Genomic DNA, 21,394 nt, shown 5'->3' on the forward strand with positions numbered 1-21,394 from the left:
TCATTCCGACAGAAACTGGGGCCAGCCCAGGGGCCGTACCTTTCATTTGGATGAACCTGCTGCGACTACTCCCGAAGACGTGGAGACGGAGGACAACTGCCTGCAGCTGCATTGTGCGGCAGCTCTCATTGTGGCCCCCATTAAGCTGACAGTACGGGTCAATGGTTGAGATGGAGTTGGTCACTGGCGCAGCGGTCGCCGTGATCGCCAAGAGGATATACGACCGCATCAAGCAGGGTATACAGACACTTGCATTAACAGATACACAGGCAGGTTGGCCACCTACACAGGGGAACCATTGGACATTGCAGGAACTATGATGACCCCTGCTGTTTATGGATGCCAGGAGGGGCGTTTCCCACTTATTGTGGTGCGTGGCCATGGGCCCAGCCTGTTGGGTCGGGATTGGTTGCGCCATTTGCAGTTGCAGTGGCAGCACATCCTCCAAACAGTTTCTGGAGAGTTGACTGAGGTGCTAGGATGATACCCAGATGTATTCCAGCCTGGCTTGGGGAAAATAAAAGGGGCCGTAGCCCGTATCCAAGTCGAACCAGGAGCCACGCCGCGCTATTTCCAGGCGCGTCCGTGCCTTACACCTTGCTCAAGAAGGTAGAAGGGGAGCTCACTCGTTTGGTGTCCCTGGGCATTTTCAGGCCCGTCCATTTCGCTGACTGGGCAGCACCAATTGTACCTGTAATGAAGCCAGATGCCACAGTTCGCTTGTGCAGCGACTATAAACTTACAGTGAATACGGCTTCCCGACTCGACCGAGACCCAAAGCCTCAGGATCTCTACGCGAAGCTTGCAGGCGGACTCTCGTTCACAAAATTAGATATGAGTCACGCCTACCTACAGTTGGAGCTGGACCCTGCCTCCCGGCCATATGTAACTATTAATACACACCGGGGCCTGTATGAATACACACGGTTGCCCTTTGGAGTATCCTCTGCCTGCGCTATTTTTTAACGCGTTCTGGAGGGCATTTTGAGAGGTTTACCGCGTGTCGCTGTCTACTTAGACGATGTTTCAATTACAGGGACATCGGAGCAGGAACATTTGGAAAATTTGGAGGCTGTCCTTAGACACTTTTCAGAGGCTGGAGTCCGTTTACGTTGTACAAAGTGCGTCTTTCAGGCGAAGGAAGTAGTCTAACTGGGTTATCGGGTGGACCGCGAAGGTTTGCACCCCGTCGCAGAGAAGGTGCACGCGATTCAACAGGCCCCCGCCCCGACTGACACTTTGCATCGTCGTTCGTTTCTCGGCCTCGTAAACTATTATAGAAAGTTCCTCCCCAATCTGGCAACTACGCTGGCCCCGTTGCACCTTCTGCTAAAGCAGAATCACACCTGGGTTTAGGGTCAGCCGCAAGAAACCGCTTTCCGGCGGGTAAAACAATTGTCGTCGTCTGGGTTACTAACCCACTATGATCCTGGAAAGCCTTTGCTCGTCACATGTGATGCATCCCCGTATGGTATTGGGGTCGTCCTATCCCACAAGATGGAGAACGGGGCCGAGCGGCCGATAGCTTTCGCCTCCCGCACATTGACTGCAACGGGAAGAAAGTACGCGCAGATCGAGAGGGAGATCCTGGCAGTGGTTTTTGTGGTGAAACGCTCCCACCAGTACGTATACGGCTGCCACGTCACTATCGTGACTGATCATAAGCCTCTGCTGGGACTTTTCAGAGAGGATAAGCCAATACCACCCATTGATTCCGCATGGATCCAGTTCTGGGCTTTGTTGCTCGCTGCCTACGAGTATTCTCTGGAGCATAAACCAGGGACCCAAATAGCAAATGACGATGAACTGAGCCGATTGCCTTTGTTGACTGGCCCCATGTCGACCCCCACGACCGGTGAGGTGGTTGCAACCCTAAATTTTATGGACTCCTTGCCTGTCACGGCATCACAGATCCGTGAGTGGACCCAGACGGAGCCAGTCCTGTCAAAGTTTCGGCACATAGTCCTGTATGGTGGGCAGCATCGACAGCTCCCAGGCGAGTTGCGGGCATTTTCCTCCAAGCTGTCAGAATTTAGCCTGAAAGACGGCATCCTCTTGTGGGTGACGCGTGTGATTGTCCTGGAAAAAGGACACGAGCTGATACTGAGAGACTTGCACAATGGGCATCCAGGTGTGACCAAAATGAAAATGTTGGCCCGGAGTTATGTCTGGTGGCCAGGCCCCGACACCGACATTGAGAAGGTGGCCCAAAACTGCTCCATTTGCCAGGAGCATCAGAAGGTTCCGCCGGCTTGCAATGCAGAACAAGGCCAGCAGCACGGTTCAATTCCCGTACCAGCCTCCCCGAACAGGCGCCGGAATGTGGCGACTAGGGGCTTTTCGCAGTAACTTCATTGAAGCCTACTTGTGACAATAAGCTATTATCATTATTATTGCCCTCTGACCAACTTCAAAACAGAATATTTAGTCATTATCACTCTGCTGTTTGTGGGAAATTTCCTGTGCACAGATTGGCTGCCATGTTACAACAACCTGCATTTATATAACGCCTTTACTGCACTAAAAGGTTCCAAGGGCCTTTCACAGAGCATTGGTAAAAACAATGGACACTGAACCTGGTGGAGCACATGATCAAAAGTTTGGTCAAACAGGTAGGCTTTAAGCAGGTGTCTTAAAAGTGGAGAGGTTTAGGAAGAGGTTTCCAGAACTTAGTTACAGCCCAGGTAACTGAAGGAACATCCATCAGGGATAAAGTGATTACAATCGGGGTTTCTCAAGAGGCCAGAATTGGAGGAATACAGATGTCTGGAAGGATTGTAAGGCTGAAGGAGATTACAGAGACAGGGAGGCAGTGAACTTGGTTTGAAAACCAGGGTGAAAATTTGAAAATCGCAGTGTTGTGCCCCTTAGGTCACTGGATCTTTGTTTGCTATGATCGCCTCTCGTAGGTGCGGGGCGAGCCCCCGGTAGAAGGCCTCAAATGCTTTGTTGAACTTTTTCGTTTCAGCTAACAGCCCACCTTTGCTATCCTTTACTTGTATCTCCATTTGGGCTATATCCCTCGTGGCTGCCTGCTTTCTCAGCTGGTGAGCCAACAGGCCTTTCTCTGTGTGCATACGGAGTTGGTCCATTTGTATGGGTCATTGGTCTCCGTCTCTCGGAGGTGGCCAGGGACTCCTCGCCTCATAGGTCCTCCGACTCGTTCACTGATCCTGCCCTTTTCCACTGCTTCTGGCTGCCCTGCTGCCTCTGGAGCTACTGCTTGCCGGAATATTGTACTTTTTCTCTTCCTTTTCCGTTTAAGGGGAGAATAAGTCCAGATGTTCAGGCTAAATTTGTCCAAACATGCCTATTTTACTATATTATCATAGATTATCATAGAATTTACAGTGCAGATGGAGGCCATTCAGCCCATCGAGTCTGCACCAGCTCAAGGTCAACACCGCTACCCTATCCCCATAACCCAGTAACCCCACCCAACACTAAGGGCAATTTTGGACACGAAGGGCAATTTATCATGGCCAATCCACCTAACCTGTACATCTTTGGACTGTGGGAGGAAAGCGGAGTACCCGGAGGAAACCCACGCAGACACGGGGAGAACGTGCAGACTCTGCACAGACAGTGACCTAAGCCGGAATCGAACCTGGGACCCTGGAGCTGTGAAGCAATTGTGCTATCCACAATGCTACCGCGCTGCCCACTGGAGGAGAGGCACCTGATGTGTGACTGCTCGGCATATCCCCGTCACTGGAAGTCCCTCGAACTTTGTTGGCTACAATTGTTGGCTGTGACCTTAGCCATCTGGGCTGCACATTTTGGAATGTCCTCCCTCCCTAAACCCGTTTACTGCGCCACATCTGATATCTCTTTTAAATCCTTCTTAAATGCCACTTCTTGAGCTAGTAAGAAGTCTTACAACACCAGGTTAAAGTCCAACAGGTTTGTTTCAAACACGAGCTTTCGGAGCACGGCTCCTTCTTCAGGCTCCTGAAGAAGGAGCCGTGCTCCGAAAGCTCGTGTTTGAAACAAACCTGTTGGACTTTAACCTGGTGTTGTAAGACTTCTTACTGTGCTCACCCCAGTCCAACGCCGGCATCTCCACATCATGAGTTCTTGAGCTAGTGTTTGGTCACGCCTTCTAACAATCTCCTTCTTTGCAGAGTTTATTTTATTAAATTAAAACTCCGCGAAGAGCTTAAGGATGTTTTCCTGCATTATAGTACAATATACAACTACAGTCTAGCTGCCATGTCCTTGAGGACTCGGCCAGCTTGGTCAGTAGATTTAGATTTAGATTTATTGTCACATGTATCGAGGTACAGTGATAAGTATTGTCCTGTGTACGGTCCAGGCAGATTGTTCCATTCGCGCAAAACATGAGACATACGATAAATACACAGTGTAAATACATAGACATCGGATGAAGCGGTGTTTTATGCTACTCAGTAGAAAAGATGTGTGGAGAAATTAGTTCAGTCCATAAGAGGATCATACAGGAGTCTGGTAACAGCGGGGAAGAAGCTGTTTTTGAATCTGTTCGTCCGTGTTCTCAGACTTTTATATCTCCTGCCCGATGGAAGAAGTTGGAAGAGTGAGTAAGCCGGGTGGGAGGGGTCTTTGATTATGCTGCCCACTTTCCCCAGGCAGCGGGAGGTGTAGTTGGAGTCAATGGATGGGAGGCAGGTTCGTGTGATGGACTGGGCTGTGTTCACAGCAGGGTGGTGAAATAACGTTCTTTGTGAAATAATGTTCTTTGTTCTGGAATGTCACCCAGAGCCTGGCTGGGAAAAACATCCCAAATTGTATACCTTTCTTGTTCAGGACCGATTTCGGTTGGTTAAAGATGGCCTTGTTCTTTGCCAGGTCTGTCCCAATGTCTTGGGACACCCGTATCCTGTGTCCTTCCCAACTGCTCTCTTTGGTCTGCCAATCCCAACGCAGGACCCTCTACCGATCCTGGTACCTGTGTAACTTGGCGATTATCGTCCTTGGCTTTTCACGACTCCATAGTTTCTTATGGCCTTGGGCCGAGCAGTTCCCGTACCAGGCTGTGATGCAGCCGGATAGGATGCTTTCTATGGTGCATCTGTAAAAGTTGGTAAGATGTGGACATGCCGAATTTCCTTAGTTTCCTGAGGAAGTATAGGCGCTGTTGTGCTTTCTTGGTGATAGCGTCGACGTGGGTGGACCAGGACAGATTGTTGGTGATGTGCACCCCTAGGAATTTGAAACTGCTAACCATCTCCACCTCGGCCCCGTTGATGCTGACAGGGGTGTGTACGACAGGGTGCTTCTGAAGTCAATGATTATCGTCTTCCAAATAATGCTCCAAGAGTTATCATAGATATGATAGGCCAAATGCTCTTCTTTGATCATGACTCAATATTTCTACAAAAAGTTCTTTTTATTGCACTTTATATATTTGGTCGCTTTTTCGTGCTTCCTCTTATGTTTTGTAGCTCTTCTTTTTTATATGTGTTTATACGTCCTGTAATTGCGAAAGACTTATTTTGTCCAATCTTCCCATTCATCCATGGAACACCAGCCTTTAATGCCATCTCTTTCTCCTTTGATTTCGCCCTTTCCATCGTTTGTCATTCCATCTCTCAATGCGGAGAGAGTTTGTTTGGATCACATCTCTGTTGAAGTCCTGAATAGTTGTTCTGTAATATAATTCACATTACATTCCCGCCCCCCCCCCCCCCCCCCCCCCCCCCCCACCCTCCCCGCCACAGCAATCTTCCCACAGTACCCTGAAAGTTTTATCGGCATGTATATTTCACAGCAAATTCTGACTCAGCCACAGGATGGTTATATTATTAAACGTTCTTGTATATTTTTCTGGAGAATCTATACCACATATTGACTATTGTCGGAGGAGGTGGTGGGGAGGGGGAGAGGAGGTGGCGGGGAGGGGGAGAGGAGGTGGCGGGGAGGGGGAGAGGAAGTGGTGGGGAGGGGGAGGAACTGTTATCGCGTTTGCAATTTCACTTCTGCAAGGCAAATACAAGAGCTGTATGGTGCTGATTTCACCAATTAACTAAGGATTTGGGGGATTTCAAAATAAAAACTGCTATACTTATTGACCTGTTAACATTTTGCTCCTGTTTCCGAAGGTGCAGCTTTACCATCAGGAGAACGTACATCCTGCAGCTTTGCTAAGCCAGTGTGGGTAGTCTCTTATCTGGGTCAACAAAAAAAAGAAAAATAGATTTCCATTTGTATCATGGTTTTCATGACCATTGGACTTTACAGACAATTAAATACTTTAGAGGTGTAGTTGCCTGTAATTTAGCCTCTTATTGTATTTGTTCATGGGGTGTGGGTGTCACTGGCTGAGTCAACATTTATTGCCCATCCCTGAGCAGCATTTAAGAGCGAACCACATTACTGGGGGTCTGGAGTCACATGTAGGCCAGACCAGGTAAAGACCACAGATTTCCTTCTTAAAGGACATTAGTGAACCAGATGGGTTTTTATGATTGACGATTTTTAAAATTGAATTCCAATTTTGCCATCTTGTCACGGTGGGATTTGAACCTGTGTCCCTGGATCATTACCCTGGGTCTCTGGAATTCTAGTCCAGCGACAATGTCGCTATGCCACTGCCTGTGTGGACCAACTGGTGGGGGTGTTCGCGGACATCGTCAATCTCTCCCTACTCCACTCCGAGGTCCCCATCTGCTTTAAGAAGACCACCATCGTACCGGTGCCAGAGAAGAACCAGGCAACGTGCCTCAATGACTACCGTCCGGTAGCCCTGACATCAGTTGTAATGAAGTGCTTTGAGAGGTTTGTAATGAAGCGTATTGCCTCCATATTCCCAAGATCCGCTGTAATTTGCATACCGCCCCCACCGGTCCACAGCAGAAGCCATCTCCCTGGCTTGACACTCATCCCTGGAGCATCTCAACAACAAGGACTCCTACATCAGATTCCCATTCATTGACTACAGCTCCATCTTCAACACCATAATCCCAGCCAAGGTCATATCAAAGTTCCAAAACCTAGGACTTGGCTCTCCACTCTGCAACTGAAACCTCGACTTTCTGACCCACAGACCACAATCAGTAAGAATAAACAACACCACCTCCACAATAGTCCTCAATACCGGGTCCCTGCAAGGCTGCACACTTAGCCCCCTACTCTACTCCCATAACACACACGACTGCTTGGCAAAATTTAGCTCCAATTCCATCTACAGGTATGCTGACAACACGACCATAGTGGGTCAGATCTCGAACAACGACGAGTCAGAATACAGGAGGGAGATAGAGAACCTAGTGGAGTGGTGTAACAACAACAATCTATTCCTCAATGCCAGCAAAACTAAAGAGCTGGTCATTGACTTCAGGGAGCAAAGTACTGTACACACCCCTGTCAGCATCAACGGGGCCGAAGTGGAGATGGTCGACAGCTTCAAATTCCTCGGGGTGCACATCACCAAAAATCTGGCCCACGCACGTCGATGCTATGACCAAGAAAGCACAACAGCGCCTATACTTCCTCAGGAAACTAAGGAAATTCGGCATGTCCACATCGACTCTTTTTAAAAACAATCTTTCTATTCTCCTCATTTCCAACGTTTCATCAATAAACAACCAAAGAAGAAACAAATAAATACAATAACATTCCGCCTCACGCAAACCACATCCCGCTCAATATACAGACCAAAACATCCACCTGTACATTCCAGGTAAAAAATACAAATTAACAAACAATCCATAAACAGTCTAACCAAAGACAGGACCCGCCTCTGGGCAATCAGCGAGGCAAAGGCTAACATGTGGAAAAGGCTTCTCGGGGCCTAGTTCCAAGTTCACGAGCACTGCTCCCGAGATGATCCTGAAAAACCTCCCTCCAACAAACCCCTCACATTCTATGTAACTATCCTACCCTTGGAATCTCTCAAACCCCCTCCCCTCCTGCTATCAACCATCCTCATAACTCCAGACCCTGCCCACTGGTCTTGGCCCGCCCCAACTCATTGTTCACCCTCAATTTAGCTGTGTACACTATGCCGAATGCACACTGCTGTTCTCCAGTGACATCTTCACTTGCCAACTCCGCAGTAAAGTCCAGGTATATATGTATGGTCACTGCTCTTGGCTGCTCATTCGCCTCTGGTTTAGGCCTCCATGCCCTGTGAGCCCGATCCAGTTCATACTGAGAGGGATCTTCCGCCTCCCCCAACAGCTCCGCCAACATCCTGGCAAAATACTCCGTCAGCCTCGGGCGCTCCACCCCGACGGGCAGGCCCACGATCCTCAGATTTTGCCGTCAAGGTCTGTTTCCCAGGTCCTCCACTTTGGCGGGCAGACCCTCGTTGGCCTCCACCACCCTCTGAAGCTCCTCACCCATCGAGGTGAGCTGCTCGCTGTGTTGCGACAAGGCCTCTTCCACTCCCATCAGTTTCTCACCCTGCTCCCGCACCTCGGCCGATACCCTCGCCACCTCCGCCCTCACTGGGGCAATCCCCTCCTCCACCAGCACCTTCAACGCTGCCAACATCTCCTTCCTCATCGCCTGCATGTGCTTTGCGAACTGTTTTTCAAGTTCCACAGCCATCACCTCGGCCACCTTTTCTGCCGTGAACAGTGCGGCCCCGCCCAACGACCCAGCCTCCACCAACCTTCCAGTTGCTGAGCCGACCCTTCCACTCGACAGCGGACCTTCACTCGCCCCCTTCTTCACGGCAGCTTTCCTTTGGGTTTTGGACATCTTTCTTCCTTATGTCTTCTTGCACTTATTTAACAAAAAATTGCCCCTGGGACCGGGCATTAAATTCTAAAAAATCAAGCCTCCTACAGGAGCCTTCCAACGTGCGACTTCCTCCTACATGGCGCCACCGGAAGTCTCGTCCACATTAACCCGTACCAACTTTTACAGAGGCACCAAGGAAAGCATCCTATCGGGCTGCATCACAGCCTGGTATGGCAACTGCTCGGCCCAGGACCGCAAGGAACTTCAGAGAGTCGTGAACACCGCCCAGTCCGTCACACAAACCTGCCTCCCATCCATTGATTCCATCTACACCTCCCGCTGCCTGGGGAAAGCGGGCAGCATAATCAAAGACCCCCTCCCACCCGGCTTACTCACTCTTCCAACTTCTTCCCTCGGGCAGGAGATACAGAAGTCTGAGAACACGGACGAACAGATTCAAAAACAGCTTCTTCCCCGCTGTCACCAGACTCCTAAACGACCCTCTCATGGACTGACCTCATTAATACTCCACTCCTGTATGCTTCACCCAGATGCTGGTGTCTATGTATTTACATTGTGTACCTTGTGTTGCCCTTTTACGTATTTTCGTTTCTTGTACTGAGTGATCTATTTGAGCTGCAAGCAGAAAAATACTTTTCACTGTACCTTGGATACGTGACAGTAAACAAATCCAATCCAATCCATTGCATAACATTATCTCCGATGTTTGTTTGTGTCTGACCATTTGGATTTGGTGAGGGAGTGACAGCATCTGCTATGTTTGTCAGGTTGTACGATGGAGGAGGGGACGCTTATTGAGGCAGCTATAGCTCAGGGGCAAAATGAAAGCTGCCCATCAGTGAATTTTGCTCAGACAAACCAATCATTTTATTTATTTTTAAAAAATTTAGAGTACCCAATTATTTTTTCCAATTAAGGGGCAATTTAGCATGGCCAATCCACCTACCCTGCACATCTTTGGATTGTGGGGGCGAAACCCACGCAGACACAGGGAGAATGTGCAAACTCCACACGGACAGTGACCCAGGGCCGGGATTCGAACCCGGGTCCTCAGCACCGTAGGCAACAATGCTAACCACTGTGCCACCGTGCTGCCCTAGACAAACCACTCATGACCTGAAACTTAATTCTGATTCTCTCTCCTCAGACTCCGCCAGACTCGCTGTGCAGACCCAGTGTTTATTTTTGAGAGACCGAAATTGCACGTGTCCATATTTCCGATACCGTAGAGCCATGGAATCTTGCATTAACAGCAGGAGGCCATTGGGGCCATTGTACCGTGTTGGCCCTTTGAGCGATCCGATTAGGCCGATCCTTTTATGCTTTACCTCCATTGCTCTTAAATGTTTCCTTTTCCAATTCTTAGTAATCCAAATTCTTTTGAAAGTCACCATTGAATCTTCTCCCAGCAGGCAATGATCATGACCATTCTGCGTTTGAAAAAAAAAAATCTCCTCACCCCTCTCCTGATTTCAATGATGATGCGTTGTGATGGGTCTCGTCATGAAATGTTGTTTCCTCTTTGATGCGTCGCACGGTTCCTCTCTCTCCCCGTTCCTCTCCCTGAAGTTTGGAAGAATGAGGGGCGATCTCACTGACACACACGAGACTCTGTGAGGACATTGCCACATTCCTGTCAGTGGTACGGCGACGCCCCACCGAAACCTTTGTGAGGAATTATTGAACAAATGATTTTCTCCTGTCTGATTTTTGTTGTTCTTGTCCCTTTTGTAGATTTTGCAGAAGAAGATGTTTGGTCCCATTTGGAAGATCAGATTCGGCCCCCTCACGGTCATCAATGTGGCCAGTGCTGATTTGATTGAGCAGATTTTGAGACAGGAGGGTAAATACCCCTTGCGAGCCTACATGCCACACTGGCGGGCATACAGAGAGATGAGAGGGCACGCTTACGGACCACTTTGTGAGTGAGTATTGTGGGAACCATTCAGAGCCCATTTGTTCAAACGTTTATCACTTGTAATAATCTTGGAGATGGGGTGTGAAAATAATAATAATCTTCGTTGTCACAAGTAGGCAGCACGGTAGCATAGTGGTTAGCACAATTGCTTCACAGCTCCAGGGTCCCAGTTCGATTCCCGGCTGGTGACTGTCTGTGCGGAGTCTGCACGTTGTCCCCGTGTGTGCGTGGGTTTCCTCCGGGTGCTCCGGTTTCCTCCCACAGTCCAAAGATGTACAGGTTAGGTGGATTGGCCATGATAAACCAGGGGCTGGTTTAGCACAGGGCTAAATTGCTGGCTTTGAAAGCAGACCAAGGCAGCATGGTTCGATTCCTGTACCAGCCTCCCCGAACAGGCGCCGGAATGTGACGATGTACCATTTGTCAATGTTCTCTGTCGATTATTCTTTTGTCTACTATGTACATTTTGTGTACGTTCCCTCGGCCGCAGAAAAATACTTTTCACTGTACTTCGGTACATGTGACAATAAATATCGATCAATGATTGATTTGGGAAGGGGCTCCACAGAGTCGGACCAAGACTAATATTTTAAACTTAAACAAAGACCAATATGAGGACATGAAAGCAGAGCTCGCTGATGTGAACTGGCAATTCAGGGATCGGCCAATGGAGATGCCATGGCAGACATTTCACAACATAGAAAATAGGAGCAGATGTTGGCCATTCGGCCCCTTGAGCCTGATCCGTGGCTGATCTGTCTCTGTTTTGAAAAGGTAAAATGGTGTGTTGGCCTTCATAGCGAGAGGATTTGAGTACAGGAGCAGGGATGTGTTGCGATTATACAGGGCCTTGGTGAGGCCACACTTGGAGTATTGTGTGCAGTTTTGGTCTCCTTATCTGAGGAAGGATGTTCTTGCTCTCGAGGGAGTGCAGCGAAGGTTTACCAGGCTGATTCCAGGGATGGCGGGACTGTCATATGAGGAGATATTGAGTCGGTTAGGATTGTATTTGCTGGAGTTTAAAGGAATGAGCAAGGATCTCCGAGTAACCTGTACAATTCTAACACGACTAGTCAGGGTGGATGCAGGAAGGATGTTTCTGATAGTGGGGGAGTTCAGATCCAGGGTGCCCAGTCTGAGGATACGAGGTAGACTATTTAGGTCAGAGATGAGGAGAAATATCTTCACCCAGAGATGATGAGCCTGGGGAATTCGTTGCCGCAGGAAGTGGTTGAAGCCAAAACTACGGGCAGCACGGTAGCATGGTGGTTAGCATAAATGCTTCACAGCTCCAGGGTCCCAGGTTCGATTCCCTGCTGGGTCACTGTCTGTGCGGAGTCTGCACGTCCTCCCCGTGTGTGCGTGGGTTTCCTCCGGGTGCTCCGGTTTCCTCCCACAGTCCAAAGATGTGCGGGTTAGGTGGATTGGCCTGCTAAATTGCCCGTAGTGTCCTAAAAAGTAATGTTAAGGGGGGCTGTTTGGGTTACGGGTATAGGGTGGATACGTGGGTTTGAGTAGGGTGATCATGGCTCGGCACAATATCAAGGGCCGAAGGGCCTGTTCTGTGCTGTACTGTTCTATGTTCTATTGTACATGTTCAAGAAGAAGTTAAATATAGCTCTTGGGCAAAGGGGATCAAAGGGTTTGGGGAATAGGTTACTGAGTTGGATGATCAGCCATGATTGCAATGAATGGTGGAGCAGGCTCGAAGGGCCAAATGGCCTCCCCCTGCTCCCATTTCCTATGTTTCTATGAATTCCACATTCCCATCTACCGCTGCTAACCTTTGATTCCCTTGCCTAACAAGAATTTATTTACTTTCACCTTAAAAATATTCAGTGACCCCGGCCTTTGCCGCCTTCTGAGGCAGAGGATTCAAAGCTGCACAGCCCTCCGGAGACGTTTCTCCCCATCCCTGTCCGAAAAGGGTGACCCCTGAATTTAAAACAGTGCCTCCTGATTCTGGACTCCCCCCCCCCCCCCCCCCCCCCCCCCCCCCACCCACCCACCCACCCCCTCAAAACAGGAGGAAACATCCTTTCCACGTCCACCCTGTCGAGACTGTTGAGGATCTTATGAACTTTAATGCAGTCACTCCCTCACTCCTCAAAACTCCAGTGGAAACGAATCCAGCTTGTCCAACCTCTCCTCGTAAGACAACCCGCTCAGAGGGTTTAAGGATGTCTTCACACACAGTGGGCACATTCCAATGGGAAAGAAAGATTCCCAGGGGAGAACTCACCATCTCTTTTTACATAGAACATAGAACATGCAGTGCAGAAGGAGGCCATTCGGCCCATCGAGTCTGCACCGACCCACTTAAGCCCTCACTTCCACCCTATCTCCGTAACCCAATAACCCCTCCTAACCATTTTTTTTTGGTCACTAAGGGCAATTTATCATGGCCAATCCACCTAACCTGCACGTCTTTGGACTGTGGGAGGAAACCGGAACTCCTGGAGGAAACCCACGCAGACACGGGGAGACCGTGCAGACTCCACACAGACATTGACCCAGCGGGGAATCGAACCTGGGACCCTGCTGCTGTGAAGCCACAGTGCTACCCACTTGTGCTACCGTGCTGCCCATTTTTGACCAAAAGATAGCGGGCGGGTTTCTCCATTTCCCCAGCCGGCCAACCCCCCCCCCCCCGCTACTCCCCGGTCCAATCCGATTCAATGGGAATGGGTTGGCCATTGAAGCCACTCCAGGCCGCCCGGGAAACCCTCTGTTGGGTTGCGCGCTGCCGGCGGGAACAGTGAATCCCAACGGCCGGAGAATCCCGGCCAGTATCAAACTGAAAAGAAAAGGCAAATTACTCAGCAAGGATGGGTGGGCAGGCCAGGGGATTGGCACAGAATATAAAACCAGCAAAGAAAGATAAAAAAGGAGGGAAAAGTTTGAATATAGGAGAACGTTAGCGAGAAATGTCAAGGCAGATAGTCAGAGTTTCTACAGATAAGAATTAACAGTGGGAGCTTTGGTCTGATGGAAAGTGAATCTGTGGAATTAATAATGGAAAATAAGGAAACGGCGGATGAATTGTGTTGATATTAGCCTTCCCTGCAGAGGAAACCAGTAACATTCCAGGAATAGCTGTAAGTCAGGAAACGAAAGGGGGGGAGGAACTCAAACAAAATACAGTCACCAGAGACGTGGGACTGAGCAGATTGGTGGAGCTACGGGCTGGCAAATCCCTGATGGATTGCATCCTAGGTTCTTCAAGGATGTGTCCAGTGAGGTAGTTGATGCATTGATTTTAACTTTCCAAGATTCACTGGGCGGGGTTCTCCAACGCAGAGTTTGTGGACTTTCACAACAGCAAAACTGCCGCCGCAGCTGGACTGATCCCGTTACTGTGGAGGGGCTAGCACCGGTGCCACGTGGAACACAATCGATTCCAATGAAAAACGGTGCGGGATTCGCCGGGATTGACACTCGGGAGGCTGACGAGTTGCAGCTGCACGTACACATTACCCTCCCCACACACACCATCCCAGCCAACAAGGTGGCACTGGTGGCACTCCGGCCCATCCCGCTGATTGGTCGGCTGGGGCCAGAGGGCACCCAGAGGGGTGCTCTGGGGGGAAACCTAGACGACCCGTAGCACTAAGTTCACAGTGGGCTGGCAGCAGCGTGTGCAGTTACATGGCTGCCTTGCCAGCTGCGGCAATGGTGGTCCATGTCCGTCCACCCAACCCCAGAGCGCACCCTCTGGCCGCCCTGACTACTCCCCCCGGCCCTGGCAGAAGCCCCCCCAGCCAGCGGCACGACTGCCAGCAAACTACGACAATGTTGGATACTTTCCGTACCCCCTCTCTCCCCCTCAGCAGAGCCATGCCGGTTTCACGATTTTTAAAAACACAAATGAACCGTGCCGGCGGGAACTCGGCCCATCGGGGGATGAGAATTCCGGAGGGCCCGGAGAATACTGGGTCAGGTCCGCTAATGATATACAAACGGTGTTTACTGTACATACGTTCCGGAACGCATTGATGCCGCTGTCGAGGTGACGGAGAATCGCAAATTGGCATCAAATCGGCGCCCGCTGCGATTCCGGCGTCGGAACCAATTCTCCGCCCAATCGCGTTCCGCGATTTTGGCGTCGGCCAACAGAGAATCCCGCCCACTAGGTTTGGGGACGGTTCCATTCGATTGGAAAATTGCTGACATAACTCCTTTATTCAAAAAGGCAGGGAGACAGAAAGCGGGAAACTTCAGGCCAGTTAGCTTAACATCTGTCATGAGGAAAATGTTAGAAGCTACCAATAAATAAATTCTAGCAGGGCACTTGGATGAATTCAAAGTTAAAATCGGATCAGCCATGATCTTATCCAATGGCAGAAGAGGCTTGAAGGGCCGAATGGCCTCCTTCTCATAATTTGTCGCGGCTTCAGGACGCGATTCTCCGCTCCCGGGAAAAATTGTGAAGGGGCTGTCGTGAACTCGGCCGAGTTTCACGACGGCCTCGGCGCCCGCTCCTCTCACCGTATTCACCCCCACCCGGGGGGCTAGGAGCGGCGCTCCGTTATTCTCGGCCACCGGGCCTTGACGCTTGCGTCAAGACGGCGCGCCGAGAATGACGTGACGGTGGCACCTATGTGACGTCAGCCGTGCATGCGCAGGTTGGCCGGCTCCAACCCGCGCATGCGCGGCTGACGTCACAACGGCTGACAGCTTAAACCCGCGCATGCGCGGTGGCTGTCTTTCCCCTCAGCCTCCCCGCAAGACGTGGTGGCTTGGTCTTGGGGGCAGCGGAGGGAAAATAGTGCGTCCCGTTGAGACGCCGGCCCGACGATCGGTGGGCACCGATTGCGGGCCTGTCCCCTCCCGAGCACAGTCGTGGTGCTCAGTCCCCACCAGGCCCCCCACAAGCCCCAAACGGGCATCTCACAGCGTTTTCACGACGGCAGCGATCAGGTGTGGTTGCCGCCGTCGCGAACGGCAGGCCACTCGGCCCATCCGGGTCGGAGAATCGCCGGTCGCCGTGAAAAACAGCGAGCGCCGATTCTTCCAAGCGGTGGGTGGGAGAATCGCGGGGGGTGCCAGGGGGTCGTGAAATTAGTCGGGGGGACCTCCCGCGATTCTCCCACCCAGCGTGGGGAATGGAGAATCGCGACCTTAGTGTTTTGTCCAGTTCTGGGCACCGCACTCTCGGAGGGATATTAAGGCTTTGGAGAAGAGATTGACTTGAAGAGCACTGATGGGTCACAGTTACATGGCCAGACTAGAGAAAGGAGGACTGTTCTCCTTCAAGCAGAAAAGGCCTAGACAGGTCGAGGTTTTCAAAATCATGAATGTTTTTTATAGATTGTGCGCGATTTAATAAAAAAATTAGAGTCCATTAAAGTGCCTGGAATGACCCCGCTATCTAACGGCACTTTGTTGGTATTTCAGGCTCCAGTGGGGAACTCCCTGCCAAGGCCGCACTTTGCATCATTTCTTGCATTGAGGAGCAGAGAACCTCAGTTAAAAATGGCACCCGATCTCCAGCCCCGCATCTCACCTGTTGGGGTCCACAAGACCCCACACCCCACTTCACAGAGCAGGACACCCCCAGTCCCGATCCCTAGTCCGGACAAAATGCCAACTTGGTAGCTCACACTGCCACTGGCACTCTGACAGTGCCCTTGCCACCTTGGCAGTGCCCCATCCAGCCTGGCAGTGCCATATGGGCAGCGTGGCAGTGCCAGGGTGCCACCTTTAGAAATGACATGGGCAACCCTGAGCCCCGGCCCAGGAAGGCAGCTACCAGCCCCTGGCATTCGCCTCGCCTGGGTGGCAGAGGCCGTCGGCGACGTCAGCAACAGTGTCCAAACCGGCTTCAAGTGCCGGATGAAACTGCATGACCTCCTTAGGGTTGGCCAGGGTAAGTAGACAGCGCTGTGCCCCGGCACCTACCCCATCCCACACACCCGTAAACACCCACCCCGCCCAACGCGTAGTGCAGGCGAATCCTCACTCTGCACGGCATGTCAGCACCCATACCTGCCACCATGGACATGTGCCCTGGCCACTGAAAGCTCCAGCTACCCTGGACTGCACGCGTCAGACAGTCTAACACTGCGTTTTCTGTCCTCCCTCAGCCCCAGGAGAAGGCCCCACCATGGTCTTCTTTATGAAATCCGTGTTGTCCCAGATGGGCACATACATGTTCACCAGGATTACCGGTGCCCCATCCAGGCCACGGCTGACCATGATGTACCGCCCCCCTGGGTCCGTGACCATCTTTTTCGCTGTAAACACCGTACTCTGACTGAGTAGTATGGTTACACCCCTGGTCCTCGTCCCGTAACGTGAGTGATCCGTCTGTCCCGCCCAGCCCTTCCTTATCCGCAGTCGGTCCTCCTCCCTCAGGTGTGTCTCTTGAAGGAAGACAATGTCGGCTTTGAAACTTCTCAAACGGGCGAAGACTCTGGATCTTCTCACTGGGCTGTCAAGTCCCTTAACGTTCCTGGTTGGGGGGGGTGGTTTTGTCCCCCCCTCCTGCGGGATCAACCATACTTACCTGGTGGATTTGCCCCTGCATTCGGGGGATTCCCTTTGTAAGGGCACCGTTCAAAATCGCCGCGGTCGCCGTTCTCACCACGAGGCTGGGCCCTTGCACTCCGGGGTTTCCCTTTATCCAGGGGACACCCAACATGGCTGCCAACTGTGTGTCGGCCACGTGGTGAGTCCCTGCGGTCCAGGGTTTCCCTTTGTTCAGGGACCCTCCAAAGTGGCTGCTCGTGGCGCCATCTTGTTCCGTCAATCTGCACCTTGCCTGCTGAAACCAGTCTGAGACTCAACCCTTTCTTTTTCTTGTGTTCCCCCTTGTGTTCCCTCTTCCTCCCCCCCCCCTATCCTCCTGCTACACCCTACCCTGTGTCTCCCCCCCTCCCCATTTGCCCCCTTCCTTTCCCCATCCCCGCCTCAGTGGTCCCCCCCACCCCCATGCTCCCTCCCTGCCGGGAAGTGACCGCGGTCCACCTTCCTTTCATACTTCCTCCGCTAGCTTTCCCCGCAGGTTTGGTGCCCCCCCCCCCCCCCCCTCCTGGGGCTGATCTTTCCCCTTTCCCAGGCCCGCTAAATATCTGTTCCCTCTGTCTCTGCCTCACCCTCTCCTGCGTCGGATTGGAAGGTTGTGGGTTTAACCTCTACCCCAGAGACACCAGCACATAATCTTGGCCGATGGAGCAGCACTGAGGGAGTGTTACTCCTCAGATGAAACATTACACCAAGAGCAATTGGACGAAGATCTGGGGCGTTTACCCAGTAGAACATAGAACACAGAACACTACAGCGCAGTACGGGCCCTTCGGCCCTCGATGTTGCGCCGACCTGTGAAACCATCTGAAGCCTATCTGACCTACACTATTCCATTTTCATCCATATGTCTATCCAGTGACCACTTAAATGCCCTTAAAGTTGGCGAGTCTACTACTATTGCAGGCAGGGCGTTCCACACCCCTACTACTCTCTGAGTAAAGAAACTGCCTCTGACATCTGTCCTATATCTCTCACCCCTCAATTTAAAGCTATGTCCCCTCGTCTTGGTCATCACCATCCGAGGAAAAAGACTCTCACTGTCCACCCTATCTAACCCTCTGACTATCTTATATGTCTCTATTAAGTCACCTCTCAGCCTTCTCCTCTCTAACGAAAACAACCTCAATTCCCTGAGCCTTTCCTCGTAAGACCTTCCCTCCATACCAGGCAACATCCTAGTAAATCTCCTCTGAACCCTTTCCAAAGCTTCCACATCCTTCCTATAATGTGGTGACCAGAACTGCACGCAGTACTCCAGGTGTGGCCGCACCAGAGTTATGTACAGCTGCAGCATGACCTTGTGGTTCCGAAACTCAATCCCCCTGCTTATAAAGGCTAGCACACCATATGCCTTCTTAACAGCCCTATTAACCTGGGTGGCAACTTTCAGGGATTTATGTACCTGGATGCCGAGATCTCTCTGTTCATCTACACTACCAAGAATCTTGCCATTAGCCCAGTACTCTGCATTCCTGTTACTCCTTCCAAAGTGAACCACCTCACACTTTTCCGCATTAAACTCCATCTGCCACCTCTCAGCCCAGCTCTGCAGCTTATCTATACCCCTCTGTATCCTATAACATCCTTCAGCACTATCCACAACTCCACCGACCTTCGTGTCATCTGCAAATTTACTAACCCATCCTTCTACACCCTCTTCCAGGTCATTTATAAAAATGACAAACAGCAGCGGCCCCAAAACAGATCCTTGCGGTACACCACTAGTAACTGAACTCCAGGATGAACATTTGCCATCAACCACCACCCTCTGTCTTCTTTCAGCTAGCCAATTACTGATCCAAACCGCTAAATCACCTTCAATTCCATACTTCCTTATTTTCTGCAATAGCCTACCGTGGGGAACCTTATCAAACGCCTTACTGAAATCCATATACACCACATCAACAGCTTTACCCTGATCCACCTGTTTGGTCACCTTCTCAAAAAACTCAATAAGGTTTGTGAGACATGACCTACCCTTCACAAAACCGTGTTGAGTATCGCTAATCAACTTGTTCTTTTCAAGATGATTATAAACCCTATCTCTTATAACCTTTTCCAACATTTTACCCACAACCGAAGTAAGGCTCACAGGTCTATAATTACCAGGGTTGTCTCTACTCCCCTTCTTGAACAAGGGGACAACATTTGCTATCCTCCAGTCTTCCGGCACTATTCCTGTCGACAAAGACGACATAAAGATCAAGGACAAAGGCTCAGCAATCTCCTCCCTGGCTTCCCAGAGAATCCTAGGATAAATCCCATCTGGCCCAGGGGACTTGTCTATTTTGACATTTTCTAAAATTGCTAACACCTCCTCCTTTTGAACCTCAATTCCATCTAGCCTGGTCGACTGAACCTGAGTGTTCTCCTCGACAACATTGTCTTTCTCCAGTGTAAACACTGACGAAAAATATCCATTTAATGCTTCCCCTATCTCCTCTGATTCCACACACAACTTTCCACTACTATCCTTGATTGGCCCTAATCTTACTCGAGTCATTCTTTTGTTCCTGATATACCTATAGAAAGCCTTAGGGTTTTCCTTGATCCTATCCGCCAACGACTTTTCGTGTCCTCTCCTCGCTCTTCTTAACTCTCCCTTTAGGTCCTTCCTGGCTAACTTGTAACTCTCAAGTGCCCTAACTGAGCCTTCATGTCTCATCCTAACATAAGCCTTCTTTTTCCTCTTGACAAGTGCTTCAACTTCCTTAGTAAACCACGGCTCCCTTGCTCGACAACTTCCTCCCTGCCTGACAGGTACATACTTATCAAGGACACGCAGTAGCTGTTCCTTGAAAAAGCTCCACATTTCGATTGTACCCATCCCCTGCAGTTTCCTTCCCCATCCTATACCTCCTAAATCTTGCCGAATAGCATCATAATTGCCTTTCCCCCAGCTATAATTCTTGCCTTAGAACATAGAACATAGAACACTACAGCGCAGTACGGGCCCTTCGGCCCTCGATGTTGCGCCGACCTGTGAAACCATCTGAAGCCTATCTGACCTACACTATTCCATTTTCATCCATATGTCTATCCAGTGACCACTTAAATGCCCTTAAAGTTGGCGAGTCTACTACTGTTGCAGGCAGGGCGTTCCACACCCCTACTACTCTCTGAGTAAAGAAACTGCCTCTGACATCTGTCCTATATCTCTCACCCCTCAATTTAAAGCTATGTCCCCTCGTGTTGGTCATCACCATCCGAGGAAAAAGACTCTCACTGTCCACCCTATCTAACCCTCTGACTATCTTATATGTCTCTATTAAGTCACCTCTCAGCCTTCTCCTCTCTAACGAAAACAACCTCAATTCCCTGAGCCTTTCCTCGTAAGACCTTCCCTCCATACCAGGCAACATCCTAGTAAATCTCCTCTGAACCCTTTCCAAAGCTTCCACATCCTTCCTATAATGTGGTGACCAGAACTGCACGCAGTACTCCAGGTGTGGCCGCACCAGAGTTATGTACAGCTGCAGCATGACCCTGTGGTTCCGAAACTCAATCCCCCTGCTTATAAAGGCTAGCACACCATATGCCTTCTTAACAGCCCTATTAACCTGGGTGGCAACTTTCAAGGATTTATGTACCTGGATGCCGAGATCTCTCTGTTCATCTACACTACCAAGAATCTTGCCATTAGCCCAGTACTCTGCATTCCTGTTACTCCTTCCAAAGTGAACCACCTCACACTTTTCCGCATTAAACTCCATCTGCCACCTCTCAGCCCAGCTCTGCAGCTTATCTATGTCCCTCTGTATCCTATAACATCCTTCAGCACTATCCACAACTCCACCGACCTTCGTGTCATCTGCAAATTTACTAACCCATCCTTCTACACCCTCTTCCAGGTCATTTATAAAAATGACAAACAGCAGTGGCCCCAAAACAGATCCTTGCGGTACACCACTAGTAACTGAACTCCAGGATGAACATTTGCCATCAACCACCACCCTCTGTCTTCTTTCAGCTAGCCAATTACTGATCCAAACCGCTAAATCACCTTCAATTCCATACTTCCTTATTTTCTGCAATAGCCTACCGTGGGGAACCTTATCAAACGCCTTACTGAAATCCATATACACCACATCAACAGCTTTACCCTGATCCACCTGTTTGGTCACCTTCTCAAAAAACTCAATAAGGTTTGTGAGACATGACCTACCCGTCACAAAACCGTGTTGAGTATCGCTAATCAACTTGTTCTTTTCAAGATGATTATAAACCCTATCTCTTATAACCTTTTCCAACATTTTACCC

At 50.3% G+C, this 21,394-nt stretch overlaps 1 protein-coding gene across 1 annotated transcript in view; it reads left to right on the plus strand.

Annotated features, from left to right (window-relative positions):
- The window catches only part of si:dkey-91i10.3 (cytochrome P450), an 86,579-nt gene that overhangs the window by 15,205 nt on the left and 49,980 nt on the right, over positions 1-21,394 (plus strand). Inside the window, exon 2 of the mRNA XM_038790105.1 lies at positions 10,423-10,613. Coding sequence (XP_038646033.1) covers positions 10,423-10,613 — 191 coding nt within the window. The remainder of the gene's footprint in view (positions 1-10,422; positions 10,614-21,394) is intronic.

This window comes from Scyliorhinus canicula, chromosome 2 (assembly GCF_902713615.1).
Source record: "Scyliorhinus canicula chromosome 2, sScyCan1.1, whole genome shotgun sequence".
NCBI classification, from domain to species: domain Eukaryota; kingdom Metazoa; phylum Chordata; class Chondrichthyes; order Carcharhiniformes; family Scyliorhinidae; genus Scyliorhinus; species Scyliorhinus canicula.